The 24,079-nt window shown below is 46.7% G+C and overlaps 1 protein-coding gene across 1 annotated transcript; it reads left to right on the forward strand.

The window, feature by feature from the left end:
• Nucleotides 1-563: 563 nt before the first annotated feature.
• On the forward strand, nt 564-21,030 carry Atp1b1 (ATPase Na+/K+ transporting subunit beta 1). Its single transcript, XM_036202058.1, has 6 exons — nt 564-1,168; nt 5,392-5,520; nt 14,936-15,091; nt 16,091-16,275; nt 18,775-18,855; nt 19,602-21,030. The coding sequence occupies exons 1-6, from the start codon at nt 1,072-1,074 to the stop codon at nt 19,863-19,865; spliced, it is 912 nt and encodes a 303-aa protein (XP_036057951.1). The 5' UTR covers nt 564-1,071; the 3' UTR covers nt 19,866-21,030.
• Nucleotides 21,031-24,079: the final 3,049 nt, after the last annotated feature.

Here is a 24,079-nt window from a genome sequence, read left to right on the forward strand (position 1 = left end):
AGGAACCCAAGCTTCCCACTGGGCTGGCCTGTTAGGAGAGGGCTGGGCCGGAACTGCAACCGCAGTGGCAGAGATTGCGAGGGGGCGGCAGGTGCAGGAGCGGAGAGGCGGAGCAGAGCTGGGCAGAGTCACTAGCGTCCCGGAGTGACCTTCCCCTACCCAGCCAGGGCCTAGGGGAGGTGGACTTGCAGCAAACCTAGCCCAGTGTGTGTGTGGGGGGGGGGGGTACAAGACACGAGGAAGGGACCGAGGTCTCCCGGGCTCCCAGAGATCGACGCAGGTGCAGGCCACCGCACCAGCGCAGGGGGGTGTCCGGGCACAGCCAGGGGCGGGAGGGGGGCGCGCATAGCAGCTGTAGCGCAACTCACCAGCCCCCAGTCCCTCTCCGCGCCCCCGCTGCCGCGCCAGTCCCTCTAGCCCAGTGGGCTCCTTTGTGCCGGCCCCGCGCCCGCCCCTTCGGGTCTCAGGCTCCGCCCTCTCGAAGCTGGCGATTGGTCCGCCGTGCCGCCGATGGGCGGGGCTACGGGTGGCGGAGGCGCGGTATATAGTAAAGGTAGGGCGTGCGCCCTCCGCCAATTTCTCGGCTCGTGGCCTGCGCGCGCGTGTACGGAGCCCGCGCTCTGCTCCTCTCGTCCTTCCCGGTGACTTTCCTTCCTTGTCCCTGGTCCGTCTTGGCAGAGGTCACAGCAGGCAGAGTGGTGCAGCTACAGCTTGGAGCGGCAGCTGCGGGGTTCGCTGAGCCCCCCACGAAAGCGATCGGAGCGCGGGGGAGAACCCGCGAGCGGTCGCGCGCCCACCGCTAGGTGCGGGGCTTGGAGCCGCCCAGCCCGCGCGCGCCCTCCTCCTTCGTCCCTCCTCCCTCCGCCCCCGCCGCACCTCCCCCTCCTCCCGCTCTGCCTCGGCTGCTCCGCGGCGCGCCTCGCACTCGGAGAGCCGCAGCGGCAGCGGCGCGTCTCGCCTTTAGAGACAGAGCCGGGCCGCGGGGGACACCGAGCAGCCGCCGCGAGGACGCCTGGGCGCGCGCCGCACTCGCCCACCCTTGGCCTCGGCCGCCACTGCTGAGCAGCCACCATGGCCCGCGGAAAAGCCAAGGAGGAAGGCAGCTGGAAGAAATTCATCTGGAACTCGGAGAAGAAGGAGTTTCTGGGCAGGACCGGTGGTAGTTGGTGTAAGTACGGGGCTCCGCGGCAGTCGCCGCCCGCTCCTTGGCTTTGCCTAGGAGGCGCATCCCTGTGCGCCAGCACTGCGGACTGTTCGGTGCCCACGGGGCTGTCCAGGGTGTCGGGGACGCGGTGGTAGCCGATGCTAGCTGTGCGCGGGCCTGGGCTTGGCATCCAGTGACAAGTGAGGGGTCCCCAGGACGCGGCGCGGGTGGGGGCTGGAGCTGGCTAGACCGAGGGTTATGGGCATGGTAGGAATCTTCGTCTTCTGAGCCTTCCCTCCTAGGAAATTCGGTCAGGTTCCAGGAGACTATGTATGTGCCTTCCCTCTCCATCGCCCAACACCTTAGATAAATGAGATTTGGGGCTGTTAGAGAAACTCGTGGGCTAACCTGTTATAATGCGGGCGATGGCTGTGATAGCATCATTTTTCCAGCCTAAAAATGTACCTAGAATGGAGAGGAATGAGGAGGAGAAATGCATCCCCACTGCAGTATTTCATGGCCATGTCTAGGGTTCACCCTAGACGCGGTCCTCAGAGTCATCACAGCCCAGAAACGGCCCAGTGAGCTCCATGTCAGGGCCCGTTTTTAAGCCTTGGCTAGACACATGGCAGTCTGGTGTTTTTAAAAGATCTACATGGTACAAATCTTAGAAGATTTCATGCTGCCTGTTGCTTCCTTGCTTGGAATCCCCTCATACCCTATTGAAAATTAGATACCATATTTGTTGTTGTTATTTTTTAAATCTCTTTACACTGGAAAGGTGGTAGGTTTTTTTTTTTTTTAAAGGTCATTTTGAAGGGCATAGTTGTAGATAAATCCACGAGTCGTGACTGCGGAAGGGAGGGAGGGAGGGAACTCCCCTCTGCTGCATCACTGCCCCCTCCTTCTCCCGTATTACCAGCACCACAGCCACCACCAGCACCTCTGCCTCCTCTTCCCCTCTCACCCCCTCCCCTGTAGCACCAGCATTGCAGTCACCAAGGGAACCCTGAAAACCAGCGATGCAGTGTTCCTGTGTGGGGAGGGTCTATGGAAAGAGACTGGGGAATGAGTCAGGGAAACGCTGCTTGGCTGACATTTTGAAAAGGAAGAGGCTAGGATATATGGGGTTTTTTTCCCCCAAAGGAAAAAAAATGCAGTCAGGTAGCCTCTCAACTGAAAAACTGAAGGGTTAATAATGCATCATACTTCAAGGTCAGTCAAGGTGAAGCCTCATCCCACGGCATTACCGGGAAGCATAGGTATCCCCGAGCCAGGGGAAAATGTAGTTCTTGAAATTAATGGCTTTTAATTTCACTTTGTACTTCATTTTTGTTTGGGGAGCCTGTTCTTCAATGGGGGTATGGCCATAGTTTTCCTGTATTTCTGTAATGTGGAAGGGAAACCTGAAGAAATGTGAGGTATGTATAGGATGACCAGCCACTAGCAACTCCTCCTAACTCAGCTAGGCCTAGGAGGTACACTGCGGAACTGGCCCCTCCTCCCAGGTTAGCTGGGGCTCCTTTTCCTGGTGGTCTGGCTCCTGCAGCATCACACAACCAGGGGCAGCCTTGACTTCCAGGTACCTTGTGAAATTTGCCCGCTGGTGTTTTTCCACTTCTTAAATATATGTCTTTCCTCATTCCAATCTCACACTCCTTCTTTAGAAGAATAATATTTGCTTTAGAGGGTTAGGAAGGCAGTATGGAACAGTTTGTTCTTTAAGCTGACATGTAATGGAGAAGCCCGTCCATGACAGAGAGAGAGAATGAGAATGTGTGGTCCTGATAATCCCATCCGGCGAGGTGGTGGTGCACACTGACTTCTGTGAGGTAGCCAGCCATCGGTCCTCATCTTCCATTTTGTGGGTGCTGAGCTCGAAACCCAGTTTGTTTTCGAGAATATGTCTGTTCGTTTCTGACAAGGTAAGAAATCGCAGAGCTGCTCCAAGGCAGGTGATGTGGTAGCAGTAGCTGTCTCAGAGAGAGAGAGAGAGAGAGAGAGAGAGGCCCCCTTTCCAGCTCTGGGCCCTACATGGATGCCCTTGGGACCAGGGCAGGATGCCCTTGGCTCCGTTTTGCTTATAGGTAGATTTTTCACCAAGATGGACGGCAGGAGGCTCCAGTCTGTCACCTGCTGGAGAAATCACAACTTACAAATCACTTTGTGCTTTCTACCTTTTAATGAAGTTAATACAGGTGTTGGCAGGTTTTTATATTGTATTTATATATTATATTTATATTGCTATTGGTTTCACTTGGCACTTTTATAACCCTCTTTTGGCATTTTAAAGGATGAAAAAAATATATATATATATATATATATATATATATATATATATGTAAACTGTAAAACTCCCAGTGTTCCTTGTTCTTTAAATATAGAAAGAAAAGAAAAATTGCTTTAAAGGGGAAAAAAAAGTCTCTAAAGCTTATACCTCAACTCCCCACCTCATGCCACTCAGGTGGTCGTTGGGACTAAACTAGCCTTTGGTTCTGTTTCTCTGGTAGCCTTGGTCTTGGGGAGTCCCTTGCCTAAGCTCACCTCTAACCACACAACTTGGCTGCAGTGGCAGGTTTACTAAGTACCTTTCCAGCCGCAGCAGCAGAATCCCTCACTTGCCTGTGGTATCTATCCTGTAGGTAGAGTGGAGAGGGTGTCTGTGTTCGTGAGCGTCGTCATGGTGCTTGTGAAATGACTAGTTCCCCCATCTATTCCTCTTTGAACTAGTAGCCTCAGTTCTGCACCTTCTTAGGTTAGGATTAGCTCCCTGGAGTCCAGGGAATGAGTAGAAGGATTGTAGTCCTTACCAGAGGTAAAGGTGCGTAAGTCAAGAGCACTGAAGGGGACATGGGGGGTGGGGGGTTTGGGCAACAGGACAGGAGAGCCCCTGAGAAGTGAGGCTCTCAGGAGCTGTCTTGCTGACTGGGTGAGACCAACTCAGTATCTCTTCAGCGCGTTCGTTCGCTGGAAAAATTTTCCAGAGCCCTTGACGTCACAACCTTCCATTTGCCTACTGCTGCCTGGATACCAAATGCAGCGCTTAACCCCCGTCCTGCCGGGAGGAAGGGACAGAGCTGAGGGCTGGCCGCCATCTCTCTCCTCCTCCTCTTTGCTTGGATCTTTGTATAGGGGAGAGAAGGGATTAGATTCATCATTCTTGTGTGGGCTTTTGTGTGTGTTTGGTTTGCTTCAGCAGCTCCATAAATAACATCGTCGTCTTGAAGTATCTGTTCTTGATGGGAACGTTGGGTGTTTTTCCATGTATGGAGGAGGGCTGCGTGGCTCATTTCCACAACTGTGTGCCCACTTCATTCCTGGACCCCTCCCATCATGTGCACATACTTCTCAATAGTCCTTTTACTCTGCACCATTTTCCCAGGGACCCTTTAGAAGCAACCCATGCCTCCTCTGTGCAGTCATGTCTCTGATAACCTTACAGTTCTTTTGGTTCCCTTTCCTCTTCGAGTTGTTTGGCTGGCACAAGACAGCCAGGCGATGCCTAGTACAGCCTGTTACTATGCTGCTAATCGGAGAGATAATCCTTGTAAACCAGTAACTGATAGCTTTATTCCAGTCATGGGCTTCATGTTGGTTCAAGGTGGTTTTTTGTTTGTTTGTTTGCATGTTTTTTTTTTTTTTTTTTTTTAAAATTCGTTCTCATTCAGCCTGCATCCTGTTAACTGTGAGAAAAAGAAAATGTAGTTAACATAGCTAGTTAACATAGCTGCTGATCAGAAGAGGAGGTAAAAATGGCAGCCATCTGTACCATAGGATTTCTTTTGTATGTTTGATTGGTTCCCAGTTGCTCTGTGCCCCTGGGGGAAAAAAAAGACAGTGCTTTGTAGGTAGACTTGACAGGGAGAGCTTCAGTGTATTCTGAGTTGGTTGTTCTTAGGCATCTCAGTGTTTGGGGGTACAGCAGAGCAACGCCCCTTAGGGAGCATGCTGTGGTGGGTCAGATGCCCTGCATAAGTGTTTGTGAACGCGGCTGCAGGTTTGTACCAGTGGTTGATCAATCCTCTTTACTCCCTGTTAGACTTTTCACTATTGTTGAGCATTCTTCTACCTGTAACCCCCAAGAAAGAGCATGGTGTTGTCTCTTTAGATTAGTGTTGGCAAAGGAAGACCTAGAGAAACAGGCGGAAGAGGAACTGGGGAAGAGTTATGGTCGTCTTTGCGAAGGGGAGACCTTGATTCTACCTGTGTGGTTACATCACACCCGTGTCTGTCTATTCTCCCCACAGTTAAGATCCTTCTGTTCTACGTGATATTTTATGGCTGCCTGGCTGGCATCTTCATTGGGACCATCCAAGTGATGCTGCTTACCATCAGTGAACTGAAGCCCACATACCAGGACCGTGTGGCCCCGCCAGGTAAAACCCAGGGAGTGGCTTCTCTTCCACTGGTGAATGGGGTGCCAGTTCCATCCAAGAAGACACCTTGAGAAAATAGCTCTGTAGGAGAAGCTTCAAGCGAAGCATGGGAAGGAAGCGGGAAGATTGTGATAGCCACGGCTCCTGGCCGCATTGCGGCTCAGCTCCACATGGCTGCAGATGTCTTCACAGCTCTGGGGTGAGGGTGGAGCACACAGCCTCCCTGTGTGACTGAGCACATCAGGTCCTGGTGGGGCTTCATTTTACTTGGCCTTAACACTCAAGGGATCATTCTAGGGCCTTTTCAGCTCTAACACATTTTTTTACTTGTGAGGTGTCCATAACTCAAGTAAACCCTTTTAAAAAAAAAATCATGCCCCCAGAGAGGAGAGGCTCACCTATTACTGCTCTGCAGTTTGACCATGAACAGAGGCACCATCTTTGCAGATCTCCACAGGTCTGTTTGTGGTTTCGTGAACCCTCTCTCCAGTTTAGCTGTCTCCGGTCTCTCTAAAAACTTGAGCGAACAAAAAGATTATCATCGTAAAGGCAATCCTCCGCAAGCATCCACTGCGCTGACTTGGCTGCTGTGGGTGTTGAGTACACACCAGTCGCCACACAGCCTGGAAGGCCACTGCCCACAAGCCTGGGGCTAAATTGACAGGCAGCTGAGCAACAGTAAACACAAATTTACTCTGTGGTTCTTCTTCCTGGAGGACGGAGCTGGGAGAGCAGGAACGTGGTGTGTGTTCCATAACTTCTTTCAGGTCCTCCCACTATAGATGACCTTGAGGTTTCGGGAGTGGGACTCCTGTCTCTTGTGTGGGCAAGGGTTTGGTGGTTTGGAAACCGCTGCCGGTAGGTGATAGTCTTGGGGCCCTATACAGTCACTGAGCAGTGCTTGTTGCCGACATGTCTTGCTCTTCTCCTTGGGGGTGAGGAGGAAGAAACTGCAGAATGCAAAGGTGGAAAAACCCAGAATATTTTCAGAGATTTAGGTGGGAAGTGAGAAGAGACAACGTGTAAGTATGTAAAACGACTTAAACCTAGTTCATGATCCACAGATTCCAACAGCTCTTGTACCCAGAAATTGACGCTATTCAGTATTTTACTTGGGCTTCTGTGGTCATAAGGCATGTCTCCCATGCCCTCCTCCGCTAGAGGCCTTACAGCAGCACTGGTAATGGTAGGAATTAGATTTGTGCACAGCTCCTCTGCCACTTAAAGTTGTCCCTTAGTCATGATGCTGTTTTATAATAGTTTAAACCTGAAGCAGACAGGACCACATAGCCATCCTTTGCTTAAAAAAAAATAAAAGACTGTATGCACCTTGGAGAAATAAGTAATTTATTTATTAGGTTTTCCGTTTTAGAGACAAGATTTCTCTGTGTATCCCTGGCTGTCCTGGAACTCGCTCTGTAGACCAGGCTAGCCTGAAACTTAGATCTGCCTGCCTCTGCTCCCAAGTGCTGGGATTAAAGGCATGTGTTGCCATGCCTGGTAGACATAAATAAGTTTATAAATAAAATGAAAAAAAATTTTTCCCAGATACTTTTCTGGAAAGAAATCTCACCTTCCAAAATAAAAAGCCAAAGTATCCAATGCTTTAAGTAAAGGTTTGCAATTGACCTTGCCCTGACTGAGGCACAAAGCCTCTGCCCCCCAACCCCGTCTTCCCCGCTTCTTCCCAGCGCTTCCTATTAGCACCTATATTTAGTGTGCTCAGCAGTTGGACTGACTGATCTGACAAACCCTCACTTCCCTGAAGGAATGTGAGTGGTTCATCTTGGAAATATGCACTCCTGTCCTTTGGTCTGAGTCATAGGCGAAGTTTGCAGCCCTTCACCTTCCCAGTTGTCTCCTCCGTCCCTTATTTTGGCCATTTCTGTCTCTCTGTTCTTAGCTTTTACTTGAATAGCAGGTCTACACATCTGCCTGTCCTAACCCTGTGGGTTTTTCCTACCCCTCTTGACACTTCTTAGAAAATGATGGTAATGGTAACTTTCAGTCAGATTAGTATGAGCACTGGCTGGCAAGGAATAGAGTGCTCCTGGACAGTCCTGAGTCCTCTGCATCCCCCGAGGGACCCTAACTGGACCCTCCTCTTGGCAGCTTTCAGAACAGATGTTGAGAATTTTAGATAGGTATTAATGATTCATTAACTCTGCAGACTGAATACATGTGTGGAAGTATATATCCTGATCAACTTTTGGCTTCAACTTAATGTCTCCAAGCGTCCCTTTCTGTCTTGGTCACAGAGGGAAAGTTCTGAGTCAGATATACACGGTAAGTGTAAGACTATAGCATTTAAAGCTACAAGGACTTACAGTGTGTTGCTATCTGACCTTGGGGCATGAATACAAACATGGCCAATTGGGTTTGGAGTATCCTTTACACTTTGAAATATCTTGTAACTAGATCTCTTCCAAATGGCATGTGTGAGTCTGGCAGCCCTGCTGTAATCATGTAGCTTGTATAATGAATAAGCTGATAGGCCAAATGGGAGAGTCACAGACAGGCAGGAGAAAATTACAAAATGGAAGGGAAATTTAAGGACAAGTGGGTCACATAGTTTCTGGACTCTGGGCAGTGGATGCTTTTCCTTGCCAGATCTTATTCCTCCATTAGAACTAACCTGCTCACCCCAGCCAGAACGCAGAGTCTCAGATGAGATGTTGGCACACAGTATTAAATGGCTATTTTCATAGCTCAGAAACCACTGTCTCTAACTTCTTGTTTCTTTGATGTAAGTGTTCAAGCAGTCTCCAGAGCTATTAGACGCAGGTCCCCCCCTTCCACTAGAAGCAGAGGGCCGAATTGCCTGTGAGCTTTGGGTGATAGCGCAGGGGTAGGCTGCACACTTAAGTTTGGTGGTCAGTCCCACCTGAGTGTGCCCTGGAAGTAGTTAAACATCAGTGAGTTAGAAAACATACTCAGAAAGTTTCCGGTGAACCTAAATGACAGGGTAACCAGCTCTTCCTTAGCTTACCTACACCTGCCATTGCAGCAGCCAAGCTTTTGTCCAGAGGAGGATCTCCTGCAGTGCGTGGAGCAGCATGTCCTTTTGGTTGGATCTGGGAGAGAAATTGCCGTTCCCTGTGCTGCAGAGAGTCAAGCACAGTGCACGCGTACACGTACACATGCCCCCATGTGTGTGTGCACAAGGCGTTTGTTGTTCATCTTGTTGCCTGCCCTGTGGTGTAATAGCAAAGAGTCTTCCATGGGCTGTCACCCATCCCCCACCCCCAGGTTATCCTAGCAACAGTGCAGTGAACTGAAGGTCACTGTATGTCATTCCCTGAGTCCACAGAGTTCCCACCTGGCATGCTTCCTGGTGCAAAGGTAGGAAATGTATTCTCTGTTCTTCCTCTTAAAGTTGTGGGAGGTTCTTTGTTTTACTCTTACAGGTGGCTCAGTGAGGACAGAACTCATTTTAAAAGGATCAAATTCTTGGCATGTGGGCCACCAGAATCAGGGCAGGAAGGCAGAGTGGATGAACATTAGCTAATCTAATTCACAAGGGCACAGCCGTTGTAGCCCCCCCCTCATCCACATGCTGCAGGCTTCTGAGAAGTCATTATGCCCGGCTCAGAAAAACTGTTTTCAAATCACGTGATGATCGGCCCTCTCCAATTTCAGAAGTAGGAGTCGAAAACACTTTCTCCCAGTGCTTTGGAGGAACTGTCACTTCAGAGTGTTAGGGGACTTCTATGTCATTTCCAGTTAGAGTCAGTTGATTTGTGATCGCCTAGCTGACATTTGGGTCTGACTGCTGCTTGCTCTCTTTTCCCACCCTCTGATGGATCCTGCCAGCCTGTTCCCGGAGGAGACAGCATCAGTAGTGCAAGCTTTCCCGACCTGTGGTTCATTAAAGGGCTTAAAGAGGAAGAGCTCAGGCTTCCAGAACTCTCTTGCCCATGTAGTGTATTTGTAGAGTCCCTTAGGTATTCAGAAAGCCCAGTGATAAATATAAAACACATTTGGGAAGCCAGATGTAATGTCTCGTGCCTTTAAGCCTCAGTATTCATGAGGCCGAGAGGCAGGAGGATTGCCACAAGTTTCAGGTCAGCCTAGACCTCCAGAAAAATGGGCTTTACTCCTTTGAAGATGAGTAAGCAGAGCCAGGACCTCTGCTAAGTAAGACGAACTAACAAAGTCATGGAAATGATCCTGGGGGCAAAAAGCCAGATATGGCACGGTCATCTCAGGCTTGTGGCATCCACAGAAGAGAGCTCCACCCCGGGGGACAGCAATGGAAAGACATCTTCATTTCTGCTGGTGCAGAATCAGACAGGGTAGGACTGGTCAGTGAACTTAGTGCTGTCACGCTAGAATTCGCCACCTGATGTGACTAGACCCCAGAGAGATTAGGGCAACGAAGGAGATCCATGATGTATTACCCAATCTCTTTTGACCAGGAAAGTACCTTTTCTCACTTCGTGCAGGGATAGGCCCCCCTAGAGTATCATGCATACTAAGGTATCAGATTTCAGGTTATTAGCAAATGCTGTGTTTTGAAGTTAGACAAGTCAAGTATACACTTGCTTTCCTTGTTAGATCTTAGACAAAAAAGCACAGTGTAAAACGCCTGGTGCTTGTCTAATGTGTTCCCCTTTAAAGAAGTGTCACCCTCTTTATTTTGGGAATAAACACAATTATGAACTAGCCAAAATGTCAAGCACAATATTCTGTGAAACTTATTTTTAAATTTTGAAAGATAAAGCATCCACACTAAGTAATTCCTTCTTCTGAGAAAAGTCCCCTGATGGGTAGTTCTTAAACAGGGAAGGACCTGCAACCAGAGTTTGTGGAATTTAGTTTAGACTTGGGCACAGATTTCTGGACATCACTGGTGGTTAAACTGCTCCATAGTCTGTAGAAACTGCTCCTCCAAGACTTTTCAAAGAGAGCAGGTTTGAGGTGTCAGGCTGTATATGTGACCATTGCCTCGAGGCAGGCGATTTACTCTTGGCTAATCCAGCCTCTAGTCACATGCTAACCCTGACGCAAAAGGTAAGTGGAAGGGAACTGGTTCCCAGAATTCTGTTAGGTAAGTTGATAAAATAATAAATAATAGGTTATTCAGATTGACATGGAGACCTGTAAAGGTGCATTTTTGTGGAAGTATAAGCTATTGTCATTCCTCCCTTTTAATTACAAAGTACTTTGAACTTTGTGTATAGGAGATGTGAATGGCTTCGTGTAAATGCTTCTGTTAGCTTCCTGTGCCCTTGGAGGTTTCTCTGGAAGATGATACCTGTTGAGTATTTGGCTGTGAGTCATCAGATGGATCAAATGACAGGTCCCAGCAGCTGTGCTTTGGGATTCACTGGAGAAAGTGCTGCAAGGTTAAAATGGCTACATTCTCCTTTAAATGCTTCAGCTCTGCGAGCTGATGGAGCAATCACAAGTTTGCTACATTATAAACCTGACTGGAAACAAAATGCAGGCTAGTGGACTACGCTTTCTTTTTTCCCCCTCCCTTGTCCATTCCTTCTACTGTGCTCATCCACTAGAGCCAGAAGTGGGGGTGTTTGCCTCCTCTGTTTCTCAGGAGATGGAGTCAGGAGAGGCAGGTGCATCTGGAGAGGGCAAGTGTGAAGTCATATGTTTTTTATTACTCCAGATCTTAATGTAAAGTTGAAGGACTTAAAAGAACGCAGATATTAACATTACTCAAATCGTTTCAGTCCTTCCTTAGGTGACTTCCTTGGGTAGTTCATGACTAGTTTCATTGGTGGCGGCAGAGCAGAGTTGTACCGAGCTCCTCCTTAGTGTCCATTTAAGCTCTGACAGGCAAGAGGCAAGAAGGCTAGATCTGCTTCAGGGCCTCTGGGGTGAAAGCATAGGCAGTACTTGGACAGTCTGCTCTTCGGCCTCTGGGTGTTCCCACTGCAGGCAGAGCTTACCCTTGTTCAGCTGTTACTAACAGCTTTAGGAGTGGGCAAGGAGAAGCCAGAAGCCCATTAGCTGGCAGAAACACCAGTTAGCAAGATGGCAGGGGATGGGGGGGGGGGGGGGGGGTTTGGGGAGTGTGGTGGGTTGAGCTATGAGGTAGAAATTGGTGTGGTTCCAGTGATGTCATTATTGATTTGCCTTGACTAGAGAGGAATGGCACTGACCGCGCGCGCGCGCGCACGTCACTGTTTGGTCAGTGGTGGCGCTGCAGGTCACAGCAGTACACACCATTTCACAGGTCGGTTGGTAAGCAGTGGGTAGCTAGCCGATGGTCTTGCTACTGGTAAGTAAGGCCGGCATAGACAACTGGGTGAACATGAGGTCCTGAAAAACATGCTCACAGACGATCTGAGTTCCAGGAGCTCATGTCTGGGGCTCTGGCACGTGCCATCCTGTCTCTCTTAATGGGGGGGCCTGGGGTTGAAATGGTGAGATTGAAAAGTGCCTCCTCAGAGAAGTGGTATCCCTGCACCTCGGCACAGACATCAAAGCAACGGCACCTTGAGTGCCCCCCCCTCCCCCCGAAAGAAAATACAGAGAGGCAGCTGGGCAATGAGAGGCAGCAGGGAATGCCAGCTGAAGCCAGGACATAAGGACAGTGCCATGGGTGAACTTGCTTCGCAATCTGGGTCCCACCTTGTTTATTTTCTGGGTGACCTATGGTCACGTTAGTTGTTGCAGCTCGTGGGGTGAGACCAAACCTCACATTGGACTCTGTTGCTTTGTTAGCAGTTCGGTTTCTGCTGAATCACCTGCCCTGCTGGGGACCAAAGCTGGCACGGCTGGCACTTACCACACTGGTGGCCCTTCCTCAGCTGCCTGAAGTTCAGTGTCTTCCAGCTTCCCTCCTTTCTGAAAGATGGGTGGGGCTGCTCCCGGCCTCCTGACATTTGATCACTTTGCTTTCTTCCCGCTCCAAGCTGCCTCCAGAACCCTACCCCCCACCCCCCTCTCCCTGGACTAGGAAAGCTGGGTAACCCTGAGCACATAGTTCTCCTCTGTCCATTCTGCCGGACAGATTCCCAGACATTTGTCCTGGTCTCTTAGGCGGGACTGCCCCTCAAGACTCCACTTTCTCTGGATCCCAGGGCTGCTCTGGGAAAACACCCCATCCTCCTGACTTTTTATTCTCTAGCACTGGGCGTGTGTGCTCTTCATTTCCCCAGGGCCAGGCAAATCACCTTGACTTAATGTCTGGTTTATAGCTCAGACTAGGCACACACGGCTCTCTAGCTGCCTGTCCTGTTTTTCAGTACTGTTTCCTGTTGCTGCCCCGTGCTAGCTTCTGGACTTGCCCTTGACTGCCTGTTTTCTCTTTGCAGAGGTCAGTGGCTTTCCCTGCATTGCTTCAAAGCACATAGGAAGGTCACAATGCCAGCTTCCCAACTTAACACGAAAGGATTGTCTAGAATATATTTAGATTGTTTTAGACATGGAAACAATTTTTTTCTGGCTTTATGAGCTTTTGGAGAATGTTTAATCATAGTAACCTTTACTTATTTCAAGCTGAAGATTCTTATGTCTTAATTCTGAAGCAGTATTCCTTTTTATCCATTGACAGTTTTTTTCCTGTATTCTTTGGGTTTTGCATTAGCCTTTTCAAGAAGTTTCTGTACATTTTTTGAAACAATTCATTACTGTTAGATAAGGTGCAGGGTGCCTGTGCTATGGGCCACATGTGGAGGGCAGAGGAGGACAACTTTGTGGAGTCAGTTTTATCCCTCCACCATTTGGAGGTCCCCGGGGATTGAACTCACGTTAGTAGGCTTATATACAGCATGCACTTTCCCTGCTGAGCTATCTCATTGAGCCCTCCAGAATACTCTTCACTTTGATTTGGTTTGAGACAAAGTCTCACTGTGTAGCTCTGGCTGGCTTAGAACTTGGTACAGGCTGGCCTTGAACTCGTTGAGATCCACCTGCCTGAGTGCTGGGATTAAAGGCGTGCGCCACCATGCTGCACAAGAAGGTGTTTATTATCACTCTTGATATTTTCGTCTTAAGCACTTCGATCCAGCTCTCACTTATCTCCATTCCTTCTGTCATCTCTCTAGGTGGCTGCTCAGAGTTCCCTCTGTTGGGCCATCCCCACTTAGCTCAAAGCAGTCCTCACTCAGTGGAAAAACTAACAGCTATTTACTCCAGCTTCTGTTGAAGCCTTGTTCTCAAGCACCACAAATGGTGCTGCTCAATAATTAATGGCGCTGGTTATGTCTCCACTTTAATTATGCCTTTCTCTGCATCCATGTGGCCACTATTAGATTCTAATTCCCCAGAGCAGTCATTCCAAACCAAGGGTGCTTCGGGCTCAGAGGTTATGCCCGGGTAGATCCTATGAGGCTGCCTGTTTAACCGACTTGAGAATGGTGTGGGTGCTCCCACCCACCAGAGGTGACGGAAGGTCAGGTGTAGCTCGAGATGAGCAGGCCCCCTGACACAGGGCCAATCCGGGATGGAGATAAGAGCAGCAAGGCTGTCTGATGTCACAACAAGATAGCTGGTGACATTGAAATTTGTTAAACGGTGAACGTGTGTGTGTGTGTGTGTGTGTGTGTGTGTGTGTGTGTGTGTGTGTGTTCCTACTAAAGGACTGTCCTGTGTTTATTTGATAAAGTGGAATGTAACTGGGTATCTTTTATCTGGCTGTCCTGGGGTGGAATGTCATTGTGATTGCCTCTCCAACTCCCTGACCTGGATATAGTGCCATTGTGTAGTATTGTCCAAGTGCCCATTTAGGAAACCCTGTGAAGGCACAGGCTTCTGGACATGAGAGGCTTAAAACAGAATGCAAACCCACGTCACGTGTATCTTGAATTTCACCCTGATAGGTACTGACATGCTCAGATATTTGAATTAGTAACTGCATCTATATCTTGAACTCCCCCATTAGAAGCTGAAAAATCTACCCTAGGTTACAAGAGCCAAAGGACTGTCTTTGGGGAGCAGTCTTGAGGTTAGAGAGATTGAGACTTGTATAATTCGTTGACATGGAGTATAAGAGCAGGCTGTTGCTCAAAGTGTCTACGTTATTCATTATCGAAGGGAGAGCCACGTGTACACCGGCTGCTGGCAGTGCAGTTTTAAGAGCGCGTGTATGGGTGGGCACCAGAAAAACCGCGGGCTTTGGAGAACTGCATGCCTGGGTTGGAATTCTGGCTCTGCTTTCTCTGCAGCCTTGGACAGAACACTTAACCTTTCATTGCAAGTGGTATATCCTCATTCACAAAACAAGGTAACGTCTACTGTGAAGTGTTAGCAAGGGAACTGGAGGCTATCTGATAGTACATCATCACCATTGCATTCAGAGAGCTAATCTAAATGCCATCAGATTGAATCTGAAAGGGAAATGGGGATTTGGGGTGGACGGGTGAGGGAAGCTTACTTGTACAGGGAAAGCCTGCTTTTGGAGTCTCCAGCCTTCCCACTGACTTGGTCTTTCTTACTTTTACTATTGTAGGATTGACACATCTTCCTCAGATCCAAAAGACTGAAATTTCCTTTCGTCCTACTGACCCCAAGAGCTACGAGACCTATGTGCTAAGCATCGTTAGGTTCCTGGACAAGTACAAAGATTTGGCCCAGAAGGATGACATGATTTTTGAGGACTGCGGCAGTAAGTGACTCATTGTAGATTCATAATAGTGACCGAGTTGCCAGTTTTTGTTTAATTTAGTATTTAAAGGCAGTGTTACTGAATTTTTGTTAGAATTGACGCGAGGTTGTCACCATACTTTACAATAATTAAAAAGACACAGTGGGCTGGAGAGATGGCTCAGCCGTTAAAGGCTAGGCTCACACCCAAAAATACAAGACACAAGTGATAAGCAAGGTGAAATCATGTTGAAGGGGAAATAGTTCATTTAGTGAAATATACATTATGATAAGGATAGCCGTAAATAATATGTATCAAATATGCAATAAAATATATTCATTGTTTTCCTGTTAGCTCCAGAAAATTCTGACCCAAACTCTTTCAGGTCAAAAAGTTATTGTCAGTCCTTTGAATTCATGTTCTTGTTATGATGTTTCTGAGCAAAGCCGTGTGTAGACCTGTTAAAATGCTGCTGCTGCTGCTGCTGCTGCTGCTGCTGCTGCTTAGACATGGTCTGGTTTTCTTTCAGCCCTAACTAACTAAGCAAACCATTAGAGCAGTGATTCTCCCCTTGTGGGTCCTAAGACCATCAGAAAATACAGATATTTATGTAATGGTTTATAACAGCAAAATTACAAAGTAGCAACAAAAATAATTTCATGGTTGGGGGTCAGCACAACATGAGAACTGTATTAAAGGGTCACAGCATTTAGGAAGGTTGAGAACCACTGCCTTAGAAGAGTACAGACTGATTAGAAAGCGCAGGTGGTAAGCAGTTCAGGTTTGGGCTCATGTCCCGGTGATTGCCTTTGCTAAACATTTACCTTTTGGAGAGAGAGAGAGAGAGAGACAGACAGACAGACAGACAGACAGCTTGTTGGAAGCCCTTGTCTAATATAGACCACGTGTAGCGCTGTCTTCCATGGGAGATTAATATAAGGAACAAAAAGTTCTTTTCCTTCTTAGCAGTGCAGAGCGAATGGCTGGCACACTCTGTAAATGTGTTTGTGCTTTTTTTAGGTATGCCCAGTGAACCCAAGGAACGGGGAGAATTTAACCATGAACGAGGAGAGCGAAAAGTGTGCAGGTTCAAGCTTGACTGGCTGGGGAACTGCTCCGGACTCCATGATGACTCTTACGGTTACAGAGAGGGGAAACCCTGCCTCATTGTAAAGCTCAACCGAGTCCTGGGCTTCAAACCTAAGGCAAGTGGTGTTTTCCAGGACACATGCATTTTGTGGCTTAGTGGATGAGACAGGGTGTTTCAAAATACACTCACTGCTACTTTTGAAGTGCTGTCAATAAGTAGTACTATACCAAAAGCTTTCTCCTGCATCGAGGGCGACCATATCGGTTCCTAAAGGTGCAGACTGAGTGCCCCAGCCAAATTTTGGAGCATGGCCCTGTTTTGTTTTTTGGGACATAATCTCAATGTAGCGCAGGCTGGCCTAATCACCCTATCCTTTTCGTCCCATCACTGCAGAGATGCTCGCTCACGGCTATGTCTTAATACTCTGCTTCACTAAACAGATAAAAAGGTATTTTCACGTGTGAGAGTCCCCTGGCTATGGGGTATGATTACAGGCTGCTTTTGGTTTGGGCTTAATGGAGCAACAGGATTATTTCAGAAATGCTACCTGTTAATCTGAAAAAACAAAAACAAAAACAAAAAACAAAAAAAAAACCATTTTTTTCCTGAATGATGATTTATGCAGAAAATAACACCATCTCTGAACTTTGATAACCATGTAGTTTCTAACATTCCTTGATCACTGAAACCAGCAAATTGCCACTGTTTTGAGAAATTCTTTAGAAGGAAAAAGTTGTTGGTGTTGTCTCGGCTCTTTTAAGTGCTTATTCCATTCTCAGATCATGAATTAAACCTTCCGTAGGCATGGTTGGTCCCTGCCTGAAGGTTCCTCTAAAGAGAACATGCATGCTGCCCAATATTAGTGTATACATTTTAATTCTGAGGGGGAACTGACCGCAATCCATTGAGCTACCTGAACAAGCTCACTTCCTCTCTGAAACCTGTCTCCTTCCATTCACTCAGTTTCTACTGCATGTTGTCCATTTCTTTCCATAATACTGGTTACCCAAAAGAAAATCAGTGTAGAGAGGAAAAGTTTCCTTTTCTTTTTTTGAGATATGGTGTCTCTATGTAGCCTGGCTATCCTGGAACTCTGCGGACCAGGCTGGCCTTGAACTCAGAGGTCCACCTGCCTGAAGGCTGGGATTAAAGGCATGTGCCACCAAGCCCAGCAGAAAAAGTTACCCTCAAGAATGCATCAAAGCTCCTTTATTCTACCAGAGGCAAGAACCAGTTGTGGGTAGATGGCTGGTTGCCTGAATGGCTGTCCGCTTGCTCCTCTTGATGGCTCTCTTGTGAATGTTAATGTGCCTTTCAGCAGAATTGTGATCTTCCCACACAGATAAGCATATTTAATGGGGAGTACCAGAGGTAGAATTCCACACTTGTAGTTGACATTTACATGGCTAGGGTGATCTAGCAAGAGGAGGAACTGGTGTGGTGTATCTGAGGGAAGCCAATTGCTGCTCTCGGGGTCATTTGCTTTGAATGTTCCTCACTGCACACTTTGTGGTTCCTGTTTCAGAGGCCAAGGCTGGCCTGTTGTGGTGTCTGTCTTTCCATATCTGGATGGCCTGCTCTGGGCTAGCTGCTGACTCTTCCTTTTCGTTTTGCTCTCCAGTTCCTCCACTGCTTCTTCTTTCTCCTTTGTCTCTCCCACCCAAGTCGCCAGCTGTTGTCAGTGGAATTATTTTTTGTTAGAGTGCAGTACCTACTCATTCCAATTGGTGTGCCTGGTTCCAGATCTTCTGAGGGTAGATTGTGGCAACATCTTAAGTGTTTTCTATTCCAAGTTTTCAAGGCAGAAATATTGGTAGCAGAAAGCCTCCAGAGAGTCAAGTCTAGCTGCTCATTTTCTCATATTCTACAAGTAGTGTCCAAATATGAATCCCCCACTGATGTGTAGATCTGGTGGGACAGCTGTTCTTTAGACCGTATGTAGGCCATGCCTCAGGTCCAGCCTCACTCAGATGCAGTGCTAATGTGTGTAAGCAAATGACTGCTTTCCACCAGTACGTATTCATCACCCTTCTTTGGAGGTAGATTTGAACCAGGGATGTAGGAGGAAGGCTCTGTATTTTGCTGTAGCCATTGTTTTCAGACTGTCTCTGGGTCTCCTGGACTCACCCAGTCCCAGCACTCCATCGGAGTAAGACAATGCCACCTTTACCTGGTTTAGGTGCTGGATGTACCTCACAGAATTGGAAAGAGAGAGTCCTAGGGTACCAGCGTGTGCCCTTTCTCACCCTAGGTTTTGAGGAGGCGCCAGCCGACTCCCCCTGTAATGACGGTCCCCTGAGCAGTCACCCAGTCTCTAACTTGTCATTGTGGTTAGAGTCAGGCTTCCAGAAGATTAGCATCAGCATCCCTCTGAGTGCTGGGCTGCTTCTCACTCCTTTGTGATCACCACAGTTGGACACTGATGGGCACTTCAAAAAAATCAAACAGAATTTGCTAATTGATGTGGGGAGTCACTTACTCACTTTCCTGATTCAGTGTTTTATTACTTCAGTGGTTTATTGTCAACAATGTGTATTTGTCTGGGCTACCGATCAGTTTTATTTTCCAGGAAAAAAAAAAATATTTTGTTAACCAATGTGGGTTTCACTTTTAGCCTCCCAAGAATGAGTCCTCGGAGGCTTATCCAGCGGTGAGGTATAATCCAAATGTCCTACCCGTTCTGTGTGCTGGCAAGGTAAGAATGCATTCAGGGTTCCTGAGGGTGGGAGGGGAGTGGGGCCAGATGAGAGGAATGGATGAGATGCCACACAGAGTCAGAGGGGCAGTTTGAATGCAAGAAACTGAAAAGATGAATTGGAACTGTGCAAACCAAGTTTGTTTACTGGCATGAGAAATTCAAATATCTGAATTTATCTAATAGAATGTGGGTTTATGGACCTGAGAGGCCAGCTAGCCCACAGCATGTATTAAACATTTGGGGCCAACTTTTTTTTTCTCTTTTAATGAATGCCAAAAATTAGTGTTGTGGTACCAAGCCAAGAGATAGAGAGATATAAGAAATAAGGGGCAGATATGCAAACAAAAATTGCTGGAGACAATGTCCGTAACAAAGCAGTATCCATCAGAACAGTGCAGAGATTTCTCTCACTATTGGCCTTCTTACCTGGAGGCTGTCAGCTTTGAGAAATATTTCCTTGGCCTCTGCCTCAGTTTCTCCATTTGCACAGTGAAAGCAGCCCCCTGTTGTGAATGTTACTTGGCTGCTATGGGTGGCCAAATTACCTCCTTCCTGTAGGGCCACCCAGTGCTTGGTGGCCCTGACTTCTGAGAGGCTTGAGGTAGGCATGCCACGGGGTAGCTTGTTTTCTTTTCCTCTAGCAATCATTTTGCAGACTGTAGGGGAGTCTGCACACAAGAACAAGAGGAGCCCCCTGTGAGGTGTTCCATTAAAATTAAGTCACATTTCCTTTTGGTTTCCAGAAAGATGAAGACAAGGATAAAGTCGGAAACGTAGACTACTTTGGAATGGGCGGATTTTATGGCTTCCCTCTGCAGTATTACCCCTACTATGGCAAACTCTTGCAGCCCAAGTACCTGCAGCCCCTGCTGGCTGTGCAGTTCACTAACCTCACCTTGGACACTGAGGTTCGCATTGAGTGTAAGGCATATGGTGAGAACATTGGGTACAGTGAGAAAGACCGTTTTCAGGGACGCTTTGAAGTAAAAATTTTAATTAAGAGCTGATCACAAGCACAAATCTTTCCCACTAGCCATTTAATAAGTTAAAGATACACAAACCTACTAGTCTTGAACAAACTGTCATACGTATGGGACCTACACTTAATCTCTATGCTTTACACTAGCTTCTGCATTTAATAGGTTAGAATGTAAATTTAAAGTGTAGCAATAGCAACAAAATATTTATTCTACTGTAAATGACAAAAGAAAAATAAAAATTGAGCCTTGGGACATGCCCATTTTTACTGTAAATTAGATTCCATAACTGACTTGTAGTGAGCAGTGCTCTGGCCCCCTAAGTATTGCCGCCTTGTCTATTTTATTTAGTGTACAGTACTATAGGTGCGCACTCTGGTCATTTTTCAAGCCATGTTTTATCATATGTTTTCTACTTTACGTGAGCAAGGTTTGCTGTCCAAGGTGTAAATATTTAATGGGAATAAAACTGGCATGGTACTTTTTCCTTTTCTTTCTTATTTTTTGGCTCTGAAATTTCAAAGATAATGGCCCATCAATGAGCATTTTTAACACACTCCATAGTCTTTTCCCTGTGGTATCAGGTGTTTATTTTTATCTTTATTTCCTGGGGCTGGGGGGTGGGCTGTCATGGGGGAACTGCCCTTTAAATTTTAAGTGACACTACAGAAGACCACAAAAAGGTGATGGGTTGTGTTGTGCTCCGTGCTGAATGCTGTCTCGCCATCTGTCCTCCAGTGTGTTCTGAAGCTGTACTGTGTCTAGATCTGGATCTGCCCATCACTGTGGCCAGTGATGGGGCGAATTCATTTGCTTTGTATGTTTTCTTTTCCTTCTTTCCTTTCTCTGGAGGCATCATGTGCTGGTGCTGTGTCTTTATGAATGTTTTAACCATTTTCATGGTGGAAGAATTTTATATTTATGCAGTTGTACAATTTTATTTTTTTCTGCAAGAAAAAGTGTAATGTATGAAATAAACCAAAGTCACTTGTTTGAAAATAAAATCTTTATTTTGAACTTTATAAAAAGCAATGCAGTACCCCATAGACTGGTGTTAAATGTTGTCTCCAGTGCAAATCCATGTTCTAACATATGTAATAATTGCCAGGAGCACAGTGCTCTGTTGATCTTGTGTCGGTCAGGATAAAACAACGGACAATAAAAGAATGAACACATTCCTCACGTGTGCAACTCACTGGGCTGAGTGTCAGTCTGTGCCGTCTTTATTTTCTGTGTTCTTAATTATCCAAGATCTTGAAGAAATACTGGACCTGAAAGGCAAGCACAGGCCATCATTAGCTGACATGCACGTGTGGACTCCCCCACCTGCTCAGAGCTTGATCAGGGTGCCCATGGGAGCAGGGGAGCGGGAGGCACACCTCTCCCCCAGGGATGACTGAGTTAACCAGAGGCAGAAAGCCAGTAATCCTGAAGCTTGTTTTAGAAGTTTCACAGTGCTGTTCCACTCTGCACAGAAGGCAGGAAATTGTGGCTTCTCCAACAATAACCACAGCTCAACAAGTGTGTTCACTGAGTGTGTGTGTATGTACAGATGTTTCTAGCAGCTAAGTTAAAAAAGAAACAAAGACGATGTTAGGTTTGAGACTTAGTAAATTAAAAGGCTTAATTTTGCTTTGGTTCAGGGATTAGTCAAAGTACTTATTTACCATACTGAAAATTAGTCTTAGTGTGAGAAAAGAAAAAAATTACACATTTTGAACATTTTTTTTCCTGGTATAATGGAGTTTTAAGATTTTTGTATTGCCAACATAGGGACATGCAAGTTAAAATAATGGGGACATGTGAACTTGGAAACCTTTCAGAAGGCCTGTGTAACCACAGCACAACAATCATTCCTACCTTCTGGCTAGTCCTAAGAACTCAGGTGCATGCCAGCTGGCCCTGAAAGAGTACTGTAGAGCGCTCTTTGTATTTATGTATATTATAAATACATACTAGTAACAGTTAGTTCCCACCCACTGTTCCATACTAAAAATCCTCCTGAACTCAGGAGTCAGAGTGAGACCTTTTCCCTCATTATGTATAGACTCTTCTCTCTACAGCAGCCAATTATGTAATAGCAAATCAATACCAGAGGAACAAAAGGCACCTTTTTTTTTGAATGGCTGTAATTGTCTAACTTCACAGATTTTAGGAATTCTCTTCAATTACTGGGGAACTAGCAAAATTCATAGGTGGTATCCTCAATATGAAAGTGGGCTTTCTCAAAAAGTCACATTTATGGGAACAGAAGGTGTCCCTTCTCTGAAGAAGATGGTTTCTTTTATTGACACAGCTCACTATGTAGCCTTGGTGCCTTAGGGTTTCTATTGCTGTGAAGAGACACCATGACCATGGCAACTCTTAAAGGAAAAACACATAATTTTGGTAACTTACAGTTTCAGAGGTTTAATCCTTTCTCATGCTGGGATATGGTGCTGGAGCTGAGAGTCCTACATCTTGATTGGCAGGCATCAGGAAGTGAACTGAGACATTGGTGTGGCTTGAGACCTCAAAGCCTGCCTCCACAGTGACACACTTCCTCCAACAAAGCCACACCTCCTAATAGTGCCATTTCCTTTAGGGGCCATTTTCTTTTAAGCCAACCACAGCTGGCCTGGAGCTCAGTATGTAGACTGGGCTGATCTTGAACTCAGATCTGTCTGCCTCTACTGTGTTGGGATTTGAGGTGTTTATTACCATGCTTCCATACAGCTCCTCTTTTTTAGGCTGTGAATCAATGTTTGTGATATTTGTGAATAAGGAGAGTAGAGTGGGGTCTTGAGATCTCAGGAAAGGAAAGAACTTACTTCAATCAGAGGGCAAAAATACAGTTTTGAGGCCATTGAAAGGTCACCACCTTGGTGAGACCAAACCTGGTTTCCCAGATCCTGTGCCCCCAAGGTTCTTGAACACACACACACACACACACACACACACACACACACACACACACCAGTTCTCTACCTACTACATCATTCAAGATTCTCTCCAAGTACCCTCCCAGGATCCTTAGGCCAGTACCAGCGAGGGGCCTTGCCAATGTAGTCTGCATTCTTTGACTTAACATATGCTTGACTGCTGACCATGTACCTGCTTTGTCAAGCATCCTCGAAGCTAGAACTGGGTCAAGGTATCTCTCTGCAGTGACACACACACTAGTATTAAGTGCTTGCATACTCTGGACATTCTTGCTGCTTCTATTCACTCACTGTGGCTTTTTTTCATGTACACATTGTGTATTCCAGCTACTTCTTGGGTATATGCAGAGAGAGCCACTACTAAGGGAAGGAGGTTTTCAAAGGTAGTGTTAATCTAAGGCTGGCATTGGAGTAACTAAGGAGAGGGTTCTCTGCATCTGTCATGGTCCTTAATGGCATTAGTATGCCCTAATCCCAGGTTAATAATAATTGGAGACAGGCCAGGGCTCAGCCTTAGTGGGCAGTATTATCTATTGAAAATAATGATCTTTATTTTCATTGTATTGGTATCTTCAGAAAGAACGAGGAAGAATAGTTTTCCATCCATGGCCTTGAAAAACATTTGTGTAGAGTAGTAAATATGTAAAGGAAAATGGTACAGAAACCTCAAGGGGCAGTCAACTGGTAGAAACTGCAAAAGTGAACATTGCTATCTAAAAGTACAGTGAAACAGAAGCCAGGTTTCAGTTGTGTGCCTGCTCAGGCAGACCTGAATTTGAACCCCATTGGTTCTAGAACAATAGCGAGCCCTGTCTGCTCCAGCCATATTTATTACCAGATGGAGTGGTCCCAACTCTAAATTAAAACATTATCAGTGATCAGAAAGCCCAGTTATCAGAACCTTTCCAAACCCAGCAACAGCTCAAACTGGCTCTTCAAAGGGGCAAACACCTCCATTCTGTGACTATATTGCCTACAGTAAGGATCAAATGAGGTTACTTGAAAGTCCAGGACTGAAGACCTTCTGCATACAGAAAAACACTATCCAAAGTCTGCTCAAGAACACTTTCAAACAAAGAGATCTGGCCTTCAAATTCAACAGAGAAACCTGGCTCCCTCTTCTGTGAGAGGGGCTAGCATTATCAACGTATATTCACAGCGTACAGAAAGACATCCCCCAGCACAGTCCTTTTAATCCTGGGCTCCTCCATCCTGGGTGACAGAGGGAGACATCACCAACCAGTGGCTTCCATCAGCACCACATCCTACTCTGTGAGATGAGCACAGCCGCAGCACAAGGACAGTATCTCGATTCCTTTTCCT

This window comes from Onychomys torridus, chromosome 11 (genome assembly GCF_903995425.1).
Source record: "Onychomys torridus chromosome 11, mOncTor1.1, whole genome shotgun sequence".
Lineage (NCBI taxonomy): Eukaryota > Metazoa > Chordata > Mammalia > Rodentia > Cricetidae > Onychomys > Onychomys torridus.

What these genes read in the sequence shown, in the direction of transcription:
- Atp1b1 (XM_036202058.1), top strand. Translation starts at nt 1,072, where the DNA reads ATGGCCCGCGGAAAAGCCAAGGAGGAAGGCAGCTGGAAGAAATTCATC. An exon ending in GGACCGTGTGGCCCCGCCAG is followed by an intron (nt 5,521 to 14,935) that starts GTAAAACCCAGG and finishes TTACTATTGTAG; the next exon opens with GATTGACACATCTTCCTCAG. An exon ending in GATTTTTGAGGACTGCGGCA is followed by an intron (nt 15,092 to 16,090) that starts GTAAGTGACTCA and finishes TGCTTTTTTTAG; the next exon opens with GTATGCCCAGTGAACCCAAG.